The sequence below is a fragment of the Episyrphus balteatus genome, chromosome 1 (genome assembly GCF_945859705.1).
Source record: "Episyrphus balteatus chromosome 1, idEpiBalt1.1, whole genome shotgun sequence".
NCBI lineage: Eukaryota > Metazoa > Arthropoda > Insecta > Diptera > Syrphidae > Episyrphus > Episyrphus balteatus.
Window position 1 is genome coordinate 148,951,900 of NC_079134.1, and position 17,987 is coordinate 148,969,886.

General features: G+C 27.4%; 2 protein-coding genes across 6 annotated transcripts in view; one reads left to right on the top strand and one right to left on the bottom strand.

Moving 5' to 3' along the window:
* Positions 1–17,987, top strand: part of LOC129906785 (G protein alpha o subunit) — a 196,810-nt gene that overhangs the window by 141,395 nt on the left and 37,428 nt on the right. The gene's annotated exons all lie outside the window — the stretch shown is intronic.
* Positions 1–17,987, bottom strand: part of LOC129906775 (probable cytochrome P450 49a1) — a 49,143-nt gene that overhangs the window by 26,716 nt on the left and 4,440 nt on the right. The window contains exon 3 of the mRNA XM_055982688.1: positions 6,374–6,539. Coding sequence (XP_055838663.1) covers positions 6,374–6,539 — 166 coding nt within the window. The remainder of the gene's footprint in view (positions 1–6,373; positions 6,540–17,987) is intronic.

A 17,987-nucleotide genomic window follows, 5' to 3' on the forward strand; every position in this document is an offset into this window, starting at 1 on the left:
TTATTCGTTTTAATTAAGAGGATTCTACAAACCACAGATCCTTTTTTTTTATTTTTTAGTTTTTAGTTACACGCAGTGTTAACGTAATTTACTTAAGGTTCTCCACATTTTTAATTGCGTCAGCAAAAAGATAGAAAGTGTTTTTTTGTTATTATTTTATTATTTTTGAGTGTGCTTAATTTTGAAAAATATATTTAACACACTTTTAACGCAAGAGCTTTTCACTTATCCTGACGTCAATTAAAATTTTTTTTTGTAACATGCTGTGAGGATAAGTTTGAAAAACATAATCCATAATATTCACATTTTTCAAAAATATCTCTCCAAGAGACAATGAAAAATGTAATTTTCTGTCAAACTTAGTTTTTTTATCCCTCTCTTTTTTTGAATGAAATAAAAGCTCTTTTTTATTCAATTTTTCAAGGACCTTATCTTGACTTTACATCCTATAATAAGATGTTAAAACTTGGTTTGCTTTTTTGTTTTGTTTTGGGAAAAACAATGCAAACAACAATAACAAACAAAAAATTGCATTAACCCTTGAAGCCAGAGTATAGTTGGCTTTTGGATAGAAAAGTTTTCAAACCAAAACGAAATACGGCACAAAAAAACTAACCAGCTTACTTAGCTTAGCTTCTTCTGTATTATGTGTCAGAATGAAGAAAAAAGAAAGAAAAAATAGTACCTTAATAACTTTTCAGTCTAAGGATAAATACCAAGGATACAAAAAAAAAATGAACCAAAGAAGGAGAAGAAAAAGAATTTTCCAAAAAAAAAAACCTCTTTTGCAACAAAAGATAACCACGGTAGCTTCTTTCGTTTTTTTTTTTTTTGTTCATTTCGAAATAATAGAAGAATCCCATTGTTGGATTTGGTGTAAGCTGAAAAATTAGTTTACTTTTATACTTCAAGCTTTTGTTAAAATTTTTTTTTCTTCTTCTTTTTGAGCTTCAAGTTCTAAGGGCGAATTTACACATTCTTCGTAATTATGTTGAGCTTCAATTTTTTTTTTTTTTTTTTTGGGAGGAAACATAAATCCATTAAGAGTGACATAGTGGCAGTAGTTTTTTTTAGTGCATGAAATTTTTTAACAAAAAAAAAAAAAGTTGAAAGATAGTTCATAGAATTTAAAAGAACAAACAAAAAAATGATGAAAGTTGTGACATTGTTTCGTGACACTTTTCGGAACCCACACAATGAAGAAATACTACCTCATTAATAAAATTTTGGATTTGTTGAAAGTCAAAACCTGGTTTTGGTAAAACTCAGATTTTTTTTTATATTCACAAGAACAAGTTATACGACAATTATGTTACTTTCGTGGTAATCAAGGTTAAGAAATTGTGAGCCTATATTTATTTTCGGTGTGTAGTTTTACTTGATGCCCTAAACGATGTGAGACTGTAGGCAATTCATGAAATGAAGTAATAAAATCCATCATGATGATATAACGATGATAGTGAAAGCTTACAAAAATTGTCTGCCTGTTTGTCTGCTTGATCATTTCTCTGTACTTGTACGTAAACTGCTTGTATATTTTTTGAATGATCCATTTAAACATTAAAATTGAAATTTTTGGTAAAAACTAGTTTTATTAAATTTTTTTTTGTTAATTTTTAACTTCAGTAGGTTTTTTGCAATTTGTTTTCTTCAAATTTGTTTTGATTTTATAATAAAGAAAAATGCACGACTGAGTAGCATACTCTTATGTAGCTGAGAATATTCAAAGCTTTTTTGCATCTTAGAAAGGGTAAAACAGCATCTAACTGATGAGTCCAACCGTTGTACCTGGGCAAAACGTATTTAAACAAAAACGTCACAAGTACTTTAAAATTGATATTAATTCATATAGTTCAATAAACATAAACAAATTATGAATTTATTCAACTATTTAGAATATTTCTTTTTTAATCCTATAAGAAATTTAGTGCAAATTAAAAAAAAAAAAATACAAAATTTGTTATTAAAATTACAGAAAATCATCTTTTTAAATAGTTTTTATGAAGTTAAATTTACATACATACATCAAAAAAATAAATTTTCAAAATATTTTAAATATTTTTTTTTTCACCAAAGTAAAAACGTTTAAGAGATAGTCAGAAGTAAAAAAAAAAATCATGTTTGCAATTCACACGTGGTTGAAGTGAAACTGAAGTGAAACCTTAAAAATCAGTTTTCTTGCAAAAAAAAAAATCGAAAAATATAACTTTTTTTTATTCCATCACTTTTTTATATGACAACCTACAATACATTTTATACCATCTGAAAGCTTATTTTTTCAGCTCAAAATATTTATATCGACCATGTCTATACAACATCTACAAAAAGAGCTAGAATTTTTTTTTACCCAATTAGATTTCATAAAAAAAGCAAAACAATCAATCTCTTTTCTCTTCTAACGCCATTAAATCAATTTTTTAAAAGACAACCTTTAATAAATTTTATATCATTATTATTTCACCTTTTATATGACGCTTCAATCATATTTCTACCATGCCTACAAAAAAAAATAAAAAATTTTTAAAGCCAACCATGTCGAAATTTCAAACTGAGATTACGGTACTTCCTCTACTGCTGGCTGGTCATCGGCAACAAATCTTCACAGGTGTTTTGAGGTTTTTTTTTCAAGTTTTTCAATTAAAGATTATATAACTTGTAGAGCACGTACCATTATTTGTGATATATCAAAAGAAAGGTAATATTATCAGCATGCGTATTAAAGTTAAATAAATTTGTTATGTGCTCTAGATCAAAAGATATAACGTGTTTAAAAAAAGAACATCTTTTCACCGTTAACTCAGAATTTTGAATATGAAATTAATTGAAAATTATAATTTATTTAATTACACTGTGCTACAAAACAAAAAAAAAATACACCCGAGAAATTACATAGTGGAGGCTGTTCGTATGGTCGAATAATGCAGAAAAATATTGTTGTTATATTTTTGGAACCCTCCATTTTGTTTTTATTTACAAAAAATCATTTTTACAGACCTTACGATGTAATCTATCAATATCTCAGTCATTTTTCTAACAACTCTCAATATGTTATATGTTTTTGGAAAAAAAATTAGGTAAAGTTGAAAAAATTGAGAAAAAATCACTTTTTCAAGATTTATGGGATAAAAACCTACACTTAATTTGTTTAAACAATAGACTTATATACATCATTCAAAAGGTCTGGAAATCCCCTTTTCAAAAACATATAACATATTGAGAGTTGTTAGAAAAATGACTGAGATATTGATAGATTACATCGTAAGGTCTGTAAAAATGGTTTTTTGTAAATATAAACAAAATGGAGGGTTCCAAAAATATAACAAAAATATTTTTATGCATTATTCGACCATACGAACAGCCTACACTATGTAATTCGTGGGGTGTATTTTCAGTGTCGCACCGTGTTACCTATCTACTGTATAAATTTCATTCATCTATCTATTAAAATAAAAAAGTTATGATCAATTGATTTTTCGTGTCGCTTTTTCGTTTCATCTTGTTTCAAATCACTACGATACTAAAGAAGTTTTCACTTCAAAAATATTCATTTAATCATCTAAGACAAAACGTCCTAGATCCCGAGAAACTTTACTTATTTTTTTTTTTGGTCACCGGTTTTAAAACAAAAAATCTAATTGGTTCGACTGAACAATTCAATGAGACTTATCGAACAAGTTTCGGGGGGTCACTGTGGCGTATGCGCAACATTTTTGTTTTCTGAAGAAATAATTGTTTTGCAAGTGGTTATTTTTTTTTAATTAAAATTCTTCTTACCTATATTATTTTGTTTTCAACATTTTATTTTATATTTTTATTTAATATTTATATTATTAACAAAATTTATTTTCAAAAATTAACATTGAAATTGAGTAAAAAAAAAAACTGAAATGCTTACAAAACTTATCACGGTGGTCTTAAAATCTTTCAATTTTTGAAAAACTAGAATAGTTTTTTGCATCTATTTTTAAGGATTTGACTAAGAACTAAATAGAACATTCAATTTTGAAAAAAACTTGTACCTTGTAATTCAAAGGTAAAAAAAATTAACATAAATACAAAAATTATTATTTTTTTTTTAGTTTTGACTTTGAAATTAAATTTCTCAAAAACTATTTACTCAATCAACTTCAAATAAACATCAAATTGAAGGAGTATATTTTAGCTTTCCAAAAAGGTATAGGACATTATAATGTGCTTTTGTTTTTTTGTTTAATTTTTTTTTTTCCATTGCAAGTCAAATGTATATATAGTATAATGCCTGTAACTCAAAAAAAGGGATCTGGTACGATTTTGAAACTTACAAATTTGGAATCCTGAGATCATTTCGAACAAATCTGCATCATTACTTTTGAGATCCATTTTTATAAAACCTGCCGCGTTTTCAAGACCACCGTGTTATACATACTTGGTAACCTAATAAGTTGAATGTTACTTGCTTAATAATTTTGACATTTAGAGCCGTTTGCTGAATCAAAACTTAAGCATTTATAATCTACATAAATCTTTATGTGACAGTTTACGCAGAGGAAAAAATTGTGAATGGTTTATGTTCTACTTAAATTTATTTAAGTTTCGGTTCACCAAATGGCCCTTAGTCAATTTTTTATTTTAACAGCATCGAAGTTGATAGATAGTAAATAGCTAAAAACTATATTGGTAGTTTTAATTTCGAGCTTTTACCATAGTGGTAATTTTGAGCATTGATATTTTCTAGATTTGAATTATATTCCGAAGACAATAAAAAAAGAAACTGAAAGTATTTTTTCTACTTAAAACTTTATTATGTTTTATGCTATAGCATTTTTTTTCGTATTAAAAATGATGATATTTTTTGAAAACACAAAAGGATGAAAATATTTCCCATATATTAAGGTGGTCTTTTATGCATTCCTTTAACAGTATGTTTCTTACGTTATGATATTTTTTTTTTAATTTATTTATTGTTACATAATACCTATACAGGGTCACCCCAAAACATTTGCCAGTTAAAAATATTCTCGATGTAATTTCGCTATATTTTGCAACTTCGCTATTATTCGATAAATACTACTTTCATTGTCAAGGGTAAAAACGTGGAGGAGCTTATGCCTCAAATATGTTTCGGTCCTATTAATGAATAAAATAGTGTTGTTGTTATATGCCCTACAAAGAGTTATGGAAAAGTGTAAATTATCAACTTAAAAGAAAATATGTTGAAACCAAATTCAATTAATCGTTTAATCTGCAACTCTATTATGCTGTGGAATCAGAATTTAAATAAAAAAAAGGTAAAATAAAAAAAATAAAAAAAAAAACTTTTTTAATGTTAATCACTTGACGTAATAGAAAATTTTAAAGGAACTACATATATAATAAATAGAGGATTGGTGGATGGTGGTGTTTGTTTCATAAAATATATTTATTTTGTTCGCTTTGTTGCCTGAAATACACCCACAAATTTCCTTTAAAAATCCACCTCCATTGCAATTAAATTTTTCTTTAAAATTTTGTATAAAAATAGAATTGCAGTTGCAATAAACAAGTTTAAAAACTCAAAGTTGTTGATATTAAAAAAAAATTACAAAGGGCGTTGGTTTATTTTTAGACTCGAGTGTATTTGAAGTACCTATACAAAACAATAATATTTTCCACCCTCGTTCAATATTTTGTTTGTAATTATTTTTTTTTGTCTAATGTTTAGACTGTTTTCAGCTTCATCGCCTCCTCCTAAGGCATTATACAAACGATATAGATACACTTTTGAACAATAACACAAGAAAAAAAAAATTAATAATTAAAAAAAAAAACAAAATCAATTGCAAAGAATATACAATATCTGTATCTAGATTCTCGGCTTCTATATTGCCTCTTTAACGTTGGATAGGTTTTTTTTTTACAAACATTATACAAAAGCATATATGTAGGAGGTAAGGTACTCGTTTATACAACAACTACAAGTTTAGGGCAATAGATAGGTATTTATCTCACTTGAGATACTTTTTTCAAGTATTATTTTCAAGTGTTATATGCTTTACAACAACAACAACAACAACAAAAACTATTCTACTTTGTATAATATAAATCCTTCTCCTTTGTCTCATCTCTAAAGTCCTTGTAAAGGACCCTTGAGATAGGAAGGATTTAAGTACCTACATGAAGGCCTGAAGAAGGGACATAATGGCTACACTATAGCTTTCGAAATATCACCATAAACCTTCCATCTAAAGCGTTTTTTTTTTTCTTTCAAAGTAAAAAAACAAAAAAAAAAGACCACTTCAAGGTTTTTTTTTTTTGTTTTTTTTTTTTATAAATTATTTTTATCACTCTTGTGTCTCATGTTATAGATAGATGGATGGATAGGTATTTTTTTTTTTTTTTTTATATTTTACCTTACCTGTGTGGTAAGATTTCCTCCTTTTTGAACACATTCCGGATCTCGTCACCATCAAATACAAAAAGCAAGTCCGGATGACCGATTAGACCTCCGACTTTGGCCATTTTTCCATAGTTTAGGTGCAATTCTTTCATGACTTTATCCAGTTCGTTGATCTTGTAATGGCCTAGAGAACAAAAAAGAGTCTTTAGTTTTTTTTTGTTGAAATTAAAACAAAGGAAATGTAAAACAAATCGTGGTGGCTGGCGATGGTGTTTGTTGATTTTGTAAGGAAACTACTTTGTAGTACCCCTTTTTTCATTGCCAGGAAACACGCGATTAAATTTCTTCTTTTTTATATTTTTTTTTTTGCATTTTCAGTTTAGAAATGAAAAACCTACTTTTTTGGGCGAAATATATAAGTTTTCAAACTTAAAGTAGTAAAAACAAAGCAAACTAAATCCACTTTAAAAAAAAAGAAATCCACACAAAAACTCCTATATTTATGTTGGTCTATGAAAATGTGCCAAATAAATTTAGTTAGAAAAGAGGCGGTGTTTTCTAGTTAACTAACTCTCGCTCTGCTGTTCTAGTTCTTTGGGTTATGAGAAAATTATGCAGGATTCCAAAAAAAAAAAAAAAAAATGGGGAGAAACAAAATCTCATTTTGAAAACTATTTATTAGCAAGAGATTTTCAGAGGGGAACCCGGACCAACCAGAAAGTAAAGGAGGAAGAATATAATTTCCTATTGTTGGGTATTAAGTTGGAGCTTATTTTTCTTCATCCGACACTCCCCTCAGAAAAAAGGTTTGTCTTTAAAATAGTTTTATATAGCATAATGGTTATGCATTGTTTTAAAAGACATAAAAAAGGATTTGGGTATGTTCAAATTCTTTAGTTAAAGATAAATGGTGAAAAGGATGTGGTGCTTAATCTTTAAAGTCCAATGATATTGTAGGGTTAATGTTTTTCAAACTTTCCAATTGTAGAGCTTAATGAATCGAAAAAAAAAATCAAATTCCGAAAATAGATTGAAATAAGAATTTTAAAAAATTGTCTTATAGAGCGTTTTGGAAACTAAGAACCAAATTACAGATACCTACCATAATACACTCTTTGAAAATAATCCTTAAAATTCGATGACTTCTAGTTTTCGGAATAGATTTTTTAGTTGTAGGTATAATTTGTTCGAAGTTTTTTTTTTTTTGATACATTTCACTCAGAATGGGTAAAAAAAAATTAAACAAAAAACAAAAGCACATTATAGTGTCTCATACCTTTTTGGAAAGCTAAAATATACTCCTTGAATTTGATGTTTATTTGAAGTTAATTGAGTAAATAGTTTTTGAGAAATTTAATTTCAAAGTCAAAATTTAAAAAAAGAAAATAATTTTTTGTATTTAAGTTAATTTTTTTTTTTTAATTTGAACCTTGTAGCAAGTTTTTTTTTTCAAAATTGACTGTTCTATTTAGTTTTTAGTCAAATCCTTAAAAATAAATGCAAAAAACTATTCTAGTTTTTCAAAAATGGAAAAAAATAGATAGGCACTTTTATATTTGTTTTATTTGTTCCTAAGGAAAAAATTTTATAATGGTTATTAAATCAACAGATTTGTAAGTTTTAAACACACTTAGTGTGACTCAGAATCAACCCCAAGAACGTAGTGATATTTTGGCTCCTTTTTTGAGGTTTTTTGTTCATTTTTGGTGTTTTTTTTTAATTTTTTTTTGCCATTTTTATATTTTTTTTTTATATTTTTTTAAATTATTTTAATAACGTTCTGAATATTTCAGGACTATTTTTTAAATGTAAGAGTTATATATTACGTATATCAGAAAAATATCCCACATAACATAGATTTCAGGACAGCTAAGGTCCTCAGGACCACAAAACCGTTTCTCGATTTTCATCGTAAGAGCCATTTTCCATGAATCCATAATGACCTTTCGCGTTAATTTAAAAAAAGAAGACGTCCTGATCAGCAGCGTGTTACAGTGACCTTTTTTCCAATTGATTTAGTCTAATTCTTTTTTTTATTTGAAAAAAAATTTTAAAATAGCTAAAAAAAATTTGGAGATACATTTTTCCTTAAATCTTAAAAACTAAGATACTTTTAAACATGCGGTTTTTTGTTTTTGACTTAAAATCAATGAGAGCATTGATTTGTGTAAAAAAATTTACCCTTTATTAAAAACAAATGAATAAAATAAACTAAATGAAAAAAAAATATTTTTTTTTTTAAATAATAACTTTAAAATTAAATTTCTCAAAAACTATTTACTTAATCAACTTCAAAAAGGTATAGGACATTATAATGTGCTATTGTTTTTTTTTTAATTTTTTTTTCCGCCATTCAAAGTCAAATGTATATATATGTATAATGCCTGTAACTCAAAAAAGGGATTGCTTATAAAATTCGTAGGTATGTGATTTATAAAAAAAAATAAGTTCAAATTTTTTTTATCATTTTCGATGCAAGAAGTGTTTTCGAAATGTCCAAATTTTAAATTGTTAAACAACAATTTTTACAACTTTCCAAACATCATTTTGTGAATCATCTGAGTTGATTACCCAAATTGGAGTTTACTTTTGGTTAAAGCAACGTTCTATAATAATCGCATTGAAAGTGGCCTACTGAGCTTGTACTGCATAAGCTTGTATTGTAAGTTTGAACTGTTAATTTTAATTTATTTTTGAAATAGGAAGACAAATTCTCAAAATATCAAAAAAATTTAGTTTTGGCGGGCATCCGAATTTTAAGATTTTCAAATGTTTTTAAACTGCAAAAACTTTTTTTTTATAGCCATAGAACAGTATTGCACTTAATAAGACTGAAATCAGCGGCATTAAATAATAAAATTATTATTATATTTTTGAAATCCACGGAAAACGGTTTAAAAAAATTGAAAAAGAAAATTCGGAATTTTAATATTAGGTAGAAGCTCCATTTGAACTAACATTTTTAACCAAAAATTTGAATATTTTTAAAAGAGTCCGAGTTTTGGTTACAATTTCCTAAATGTCATTCACAAAAAAAAAACACCCTTTGAGCGCACAAATGCTCAATTTATTTTTTGGGTTTCATGACAAATAAAAAGTTTTTACTAAAATTCTTGAACGAAATACACGAATCATTGGCTTTTTGTGACTTTACATTTAAATTAATTTTTAATTTTTAAAATTATTTTTTTTTTTTAAATTCACTCAGTTTAATTATTTTTTTTTTAAATTATTTTCAGTAGTCTTTTTTATGAAAAAAAACTTAGTTTCTTAAGCCTTAACTACATTGGCTCAAAAAGTGAAAAAGTACAAAAGTGAAAATTTTCAAACGCATTTTTGTATTGTTTTTCGGGCTGGGAAATAAAAACAAATGATGCAGAAAACTTATTTTTTAGTCCAAAAAACATTTTGTTTACTCTATTTTACAAAAAAAATGCGCTTGCGAGAAAAAAAATATTTTCACTTTTGTACTTTTTCAGAAAGTGGTGAATGTAGTTAAGCCTTTAAGAATATCAACTGGGCTTTAATAAGCGAAAATAATTAATACTCATTTTTACATGTTTTTTTTTGGAATAAAATGATATGAAAGTGCAAAAAACAACATAAAAAACCAAGAAAATTGGGTTTGATGCGAAATTGCGGAGAAACGGTTGTTAGCAGAAAAAAAAGGTTTTGGGACAAACTAAAATTGTAATAAATTCTTGATTAGTTGTAAAAAAAATCAGATAAAGCGGCTCCGCGAAATTAGGCCCCAGGAAATAAGGCCCCAAAAGAAAAAATGAAATAAGGCCCCAAATTGGAAAATTTAAATAAGACCCCAATTTTTCTTTTTCATAATTAATTTATTTTTGGTAATGAAATATCACACCAAACCAACAGAACCATCTTTATGGACGGAACTTTTAAAATTGTTCCTCAAGGATGTTTCAAACTGTTGTTGTGTTTTTTTTCGGTTATTCTGTTACTTATTAATGCTTTTTTCAATGATCCCTGATGGTTTTTTACATTGAAAGGCATTTGTTTGCAGTGACGCACGATGTTTACATTGAAAAGCATTAGAAAGTAACAAAATAGCTGAAAAAATCGCGCGATTTTTCACCTATTCTGTTACTAATGCTTTCCAATGTAAACATCGTACTGCAAACCATCAGGGAGTAACAGAATAGCTGCAAGAAATCGCGCGATTTCTTGTAGCTATTCTGTTACTCCCTGATGGTTTACTACACGGTCTTAACATGGAAAGGCATTAGTTTGCAGCACGGTCTTAACATTGAAAAGCATTATTAAATAACAGAATAGCTGAAAAAATCGCGCGATTTTTTCAGCTATTCTGTTATTTAATAATGCTTTTCAATATTAAGATCGTGCTGCAAACCAACAGGGAGTCCACAATATGCGGTACTTTGCCAATTCTGGGTCCTTGATAAGCGAAAGATAATTTAGTATAGCATTTTTATGTAAATTATGAAATATGAAATAAAGCCCCAAATTGTTTTTAAAATAAAATGGAAGTAAGCCCGAAAATAAGTGTTGGGGTCTAATTTCATGGGGGCCTTTTTTCGTAATGAAAAAAAAAATGAAAAAAGGCCCCAAAAAATGAAATAACACCCCAAAATTTGAGAAATTTCGTTGTTGTTGTTTTGTGTGTATTTTTTTGGGGGCTTATTTCATTTTTTTATTGGGGCCTTATTTCCTGGGGCCTAATTTTGAGGAGCCGATAAAGCCAGTTAAAGGAAAAGAGAATAAAAATCATAAAAATCGTCATAACTCGAAAACGGGACGAAGAGAAAATTATTTCTTAAGTTTTTCGACTTAAAATGACCTCAGCATTCCATGATTTTCATTTGGATCGGTGACTGTGGGACACCCTGTATATTTAATATTGGCAATAAGTCTTCATTTCCCTTCATCTTAAATTAATTTAAATTCTTAGTTTAAAAAAACTACATTTTCATATTTTGTATGTACCTAAATTGTTTTGATATCTTTTAACATACCTAAAGTCCTATAACTCAACCCCTCAAAAAACACCCTTTCATGAAAAATATTTTTAAAGACGTAATGAATTCTTTGTTCCTGTTTCATCTAAAACTGTTATCTTTAATATGATCTTCGATTGACTTGTAGGTCTAGATGACCATAAATTAACAATGTATAAACAAAAAATAACTCAAACGTAAGATTTTTTTAAAATTTAAGTCAACAGATAAGTTTATATGTATTTGTTGCATAAATTTTGTGCAATCCGTTTTTTATTTTCTAAGGATTTAAGCTGAAAGTATTCAAGCTATTGAGTTACAGTTCTTTTAGTAAAATTTGCATGTACAATTATCTCCAAATTCTATGAAATTTATAAGAAGTCACTTTGAAAAACGTTTCATATTAAACCCTTTTACAATTTTCAAAACATTTTCCACTTGTCATAATGCACTAGAAAACATTTGACAACATAAACCACTTTACACAAGAAATGTTGATTTTTTTGTGTGTTTATATTGCACACACAAAATTTTTGATTTAAACTGGAAAAGTCCTTGTCAACAATTCTAAAATTCAAATCCCACTTTGACAATAATAATTCTTTCATACTACTTTTGTGTGTGTGTGTGTGGGTCTTTTTGTGTTTTGTCTACGTCATACATTGTTTAGTTTAGTTTTTTTTTTTTTTGTTGTTAAGATGTCCTTGTTCATTTTATGACTTTCAATAGAAAGAACAAAAAAGAAAATCATGATTCAATTATATTGTTCTTCAAATGACTCCTCTTGTCCTAGTTTTGCAATTCAAATATACAAAACTATTGTGGACTGACGCAAATACTTTGTGTTGTATCCTGTTTCAATAAAATAAAAAATAAAAGAAATAAACCACAGAGCAACTTCTTTACTACCGCACACAAAATGTCCAATAAAAATAAAATTCAAAACGGAATTTCATCTCCTAAATGGACATTCACATGTTTTTAAGTAGGATAAAGCTTATAGTTTTTACAAAATACAAAAAAAAATAGACACTGTGAAAATATGTAGCTCAAAAACTATCAAACAATAAAAAAATATACCAACGATACGATTGTACGTTTGTGTGTAGGTATATGAATAAATTTAGCAATTTTGAAAACTAAAAAAGAAATAAAAAAGGAATTATTTGTCCGTACTGAATGTGATTTTATTGTGAAGTGCATAACATTAAAATGGCTGAATAAATCTTTTATCATTTTTCATTCGTTCAGCTCCACACACTTCAATTTCATTGCAGATTGAAGCTTTAACAAACTTTTAAAAATAAAATCAAATCAAACTTCATCGTAGAAATATTTTATATAAAAAAAAAAAAAAAAAAAAAGTAGTTGGAGGCGTGTGAATTTGTTCAACTGTTTTTGACTTCGATAAAACTATTTTTTTCTATCTATCTCGGAATGAAATATCCTCGAAATAAATTTTAAAACTAAAGTGTTGAAGCGTAAAGTCTGATTTAAGTTTCAAGGATACAAATATTTGGACTTGTACATGCATAAAAGTGCATCGTATATCATACTTACACAATTTGTATAAAGTTTTATAGTCTTTTAGGAGAAAATTTATAGACGAGCCCTGAATTCGTGAAAAATAAAATGCACGACTGGGTCGCACGAACTTGCTCTTAGAGTTAAAGTTGCTTAAATTTTTAAGACTTTTTATATAGAAATTTGAAAAAAAAAAAAAATAAAATTCGTTTTTTAAAAAAATAAAATAAAATCTGAAATCTAATTGCCCTCCAAAACAAGTATGCAGTTTTGATTGATATATTAAGATGCATTTTTAGAAAAAAAATGTTCAAAATCGTTAGAGCCGTTTTTTAAAAAAACTATTTTTTTATAAATAATTTTTTGGAAAAAAAGTTTTAAAATAAAATTGGTATGCCATTTTGTAGAAATCACTAAACAGCATCTAAAAACAAAATTTCAAAAAAAATCAATGTCCTGTTTTCGAAAATTTTATTTTTCAAAAAAAATTTATTTTTGGTTTATATTTAAATTATATAAATGCTTCTTCACAAAAAGTTGAAATCAAATAAGCGGTTTCGGATATAATCGGATTTGAAAAAAAAACATAGAACTTAGCTTAAAACTAACATTTGAATTTTTTAAACAAAATCGTTGGAGCCCTTTTTGAGCAATTTCAATTTTACTAAAATCGATATATAACAAGTACCGTTATTTTTGGTCCAAAAAAATTAATTCCAAAAACCCCTCTGGAGAGTCACCAAATAACGCTACATACCAAGTTTGACATCAATCGGTCTATCCGTTTAGGCTGTAGCTTCGTTTACAGACAGACAGACAGACGGACTTCCGAGACCCACTTTTTTGGCATTGTCTACCATCGTAATGTCATGGAAAAATGTTATCTCCACTTTTTTTTTGTACGAATGCATAACTTGATATACAGGGTGTCCCACAGTTACCGCCACAAATGAAAACCATGAATTCCTGACGTTATTTTAAGTCGAAAAACTTCAGGGGTATTTTTTTCGTTTTCGTCCCGTTTTCGAGTTATGACGGTTTTTATGATTTTTGCTCTCTTGTCCTTTAACTGGCCTTATCTTTGCCAAACTACGTTTGTGGGACACCCTGTATAGTACCTATATCACAAGTAAAAAATTGAAAGTAATATTTTTGTCAAACTTTACAAACTTTTATAAGTTATAATTAAAAATGGTTAAAATATTAAAACATTCTATTTAAAATCTTTTTTTTTTTTATGTTAACCTCTTTGATACGACCATTTTTTAAAACAAATTTAAAATTTTGAATTGATTTCTAAATTTTTAATACAAGTTTAAATTTAAACATCTAAAAGAAAATCATAAATAAAAATAAAAAGAAATCGATTCAATATGGGAGAAATTGTTGATAAAATATAAATTTTTTAGGACCTCATTTGCAAAGATATTCTTTAGAAAAAAAGAAATTTATAAGTGTTTATCAGGTTCATCTTTAATATTGACAATATTTTAGAGCACCAAATATAAGTAACTAAAACGAAAATTGCCTCAGTTTAAAAAAATGTACCTAGACTGAAAAAAAAACAACCATTTTCTTGAGTATCTAGAATCCTCTTACTTGCCGTAAAAAAATGATATACTTGCAAGCGTAGTTCAAAACATTATATCCATTTAAAATTAAATTTTTTGGTTTAGTTATCAGAAGAAAAAAAAAAAATCAAGGAAAAAAACTGTTTTATTTTGTTGAAAACTTAAATTCTTAATATTTTTCAAGATTTAAGAAAATTAATAAAATTGGTTCAGTTTTTCACGAAATATAATATGGCTTTTTTAGATAAAAACGGCAACGCCATATATTCTCTTTTCGAAGTCTTGAGGTCGGTTTTTAAGGAATTCGTTATAAAAATATCATATAAGTTAGAAATTTACCTTAAAAAACTATAAGATCTTAAATTTGAATAAAGCTGTTCATGGTCAATGCAAAAAAATTAAAAAAAAAAATTGTAAAAAAAAGTCCAAAAAATCATATTTTTAGACCTTTTATCAAGCTTTTTCTTGGATTTTTTTGTAAGTTACAATTTTGGCAATTTTTATTTTTTATTTTCTTAAAAAAGTTGACTGTTGCAACTACATATAAAATAATAATAAAAAAAAAATGAAATACACTCCGCGAAATAATTATAAGGACAAATTTATTTGATTCGTCTTAAGATATGTAAAGGATATTATTTTTTATTTCTTTTATGAATAAGGAGATATGTATATGGGGGATTGTTTCCCACCATTTGTTTTAATTTAATTCATTAGAATACAATAATGCAGTTATTTTTTCCGGGTCTGGAGCGAAATAATTATAGGGACACATCTGATTTTTGCACTAAAAGTGAGGTTTAGCGAGATCAAATGTAAACAAAAGTATGCAAAACAGTTAGAAAATGAATTTAAACCCATTATGACCATTTCATAAGTAAAATTTTTCGGTTATTTTAAAATAAGGCGTGAAAAATCCTTGATCCAGGCAGAAATGGGCAAAATCGAGGCCTACCATGAATAGGGCTTGTGTAAATGGGAAAAACTGGAGGATTAGAAACGTCCGATTGTGTAATTGATAATTTAATTTACAAAGGTGACATGTATGTTTAACTAAAACGATCAGGGAGGAAGCCTTTGGTAGAAGAGAGAGCCAAAAGTGACAAAAAATTAAGTATTTTTCGTAAGAATTTGACAGTAAGAGAAATTTTCGAGAAAATGAAATTGGAAGTGAGAGTATGTTGAGTGCACTAAATAATGGAGGTGGACTAAGCCCATTCCTGTGAAGGTAAATGGTGAAAAACGGCGCTCTTGCCGAGACATAAACTTGCCCGCCTTCGCCTCGGCAAAAAGCATAGGTTCTGGGATGAAAAATGGAAAAACTTTTAAGTTCATCAATGAGAGAAAGTTTAATTTGGATAGCCTAGATGGTGTACCTAACGGTTTTTCCATTTTTCATCCCAGAACCTATGCTTTTTGCCGAGGCGAAGGCGGGCAAGTTTATGTCTCGGCAAGAGCGCCGTTTTTCACCATTTACCTTCACAGGAATGGGCTTAGTCCACCTCCATTATTTAGTGCACTCAACATACTCTCACTTCCAATTTCATTTTCTCGAAAATTTCTCTTACTGTCAAATTCTTACGAAAAATACTTAATTTTTTGTCACTTTTGGCTCTCTCTTCTACCAAAGGCTTCCTCCCTGATCGTTTTAGTTAAACATACATGTCACCTTTGTAAATTAAATTATCAATTACACAATCGGACGTTTCTAATCCTCCAGTTTTTCCCATTTACACAAGCCCTATTCATGGTAGGCCTCGATTTTGCCCATTTCTGCCTGGATCAAGGATTTTTCACGCCTTATTTTAAAATAACCGAAAAATTTTACTTATGAAATGGTCATAATGGGTTTAAATTCATTTTCTAACTGTTTTGCATACTTTTGTTTACATTTGATCTCGCTAAACCTCACTTTTAGTGCAAAAATCAGATGTGTCCCTATAATTATTTCGCTCCAGACCCGGAAAAAATAACTGCATTATTGTATTCTAATGAATTAAATTAAAACAAATGGTGGGAAACAATCCCCCATATACATATCTCCTTATTCATAAAAGAAATAAAAAATAATATCCTTTACATATCTTAAGACGAATCAAATAAATTTGTCCTTATAATTATTTCGCGGAGGTACCTACTAAAAAAATTTTTTTTAAGCTATTAGAACTTAATGATGAGTAGCCTTTTAAACGTGATAACACAAATGTTTTGCGTTTTCGGATATTTGTGTTCAACAAAAAATTAAATATTCTGAGTTGTTATTGTAAATTTTTTTTTTGTTTTTAAATCTTTACTTTAAAACATAGCTGTCAACAATATGAAGTCAAAACAGTCAACTTTTTTTTCGAAAATAAACAGAAAATTTGTCATGTTACTAATAAAAAAAATTTCAGTTTCAACTTCACCTTTGTCTTAATTTTCCTCGTATGTATTTTTTTTTTTTTTAATAAAGTTTTTTTTTTATATTTTTGACGGGCTCACAGATCATTGTGTTGAACCTACCCTTTCATTTCTAAGATGCTTTAAAAAAATCGAAATCGTTAGAGCGTTCTTTAAAATTATTTTTTTTTTGAAAGAAATTAAAAGTTTACTTTAATTTCAAAAGAAATTAGGATTTCCAACATTTTTTTTTTTTTGTTTTGTAATGTTTGTATTTAAGTGTTTAAAAAACGTGAAGTTTTTTTTTTATTTGGCATTTTCTGTGATAAATGTTCTTAAATGCCAATATTTAGAAAGTCATTAAACTCTTAACTTGTTTTAAATAAAACTGGTCTGTAAATTTTAAATTTTTGGCAAAAAATAAAAAAACAACTTATTTATAACCAAGCCTTAGGGCTCACTAAAGAAAACATCGAAAAGTTGTAAACTAGTAGGTTTACATCCATGTAATATTACATTAGGTATCCGGTTATCTCTTATTTTTTTCTTAAATATTCTACATCTCCTGAAGGCTTATACATATTTTAATAAAATATTCCCGTAACCCAACTCACGTTTCTACTATCCAATTCACTAATTACTTTGAAACAAGAAAAAAAAAAAAAACAATATTCATGTTCTTCTTGTAATTTTGTATGCCAAAAATTTGTATGTGTTTATTTTATACACGAATTTCCGTTATAAACATACCAAACTTACTAAGTTTTATTCTGGTTTCTAGCAAAAAAAAAAAAAATAAAAAAAAAAATAAAGAAGTTTCATGCGTGAAAAATAAATACAAGAATAAAAAAAAAATACTCAGTATTATGCAAGAAAAAAACAACACATCCAAACAAATAATGTAGGTAATTATTGCTATCATGGTTGCGTGTCCGCCGGAAGAAGAGGCCTCTAAGACTTAAAGTTAGATAATTTCAAAAAACCTTAGATTTTTTTTTTTGTTTTCTTTATACAAAAAGTGTTAAATTTGTAGCAAGATAATATGAGTTTCTTTTTTTTTTTTCTTCTTTTTGTTATTCACATGCAAGTGCTAATGTTAAATGTTAATCAAAAAGAAAAACACATTTTTTTTCCCTTTTTTTTAACTTTTTTTTTCTATTTTAATGGAAAAGTCAAAAC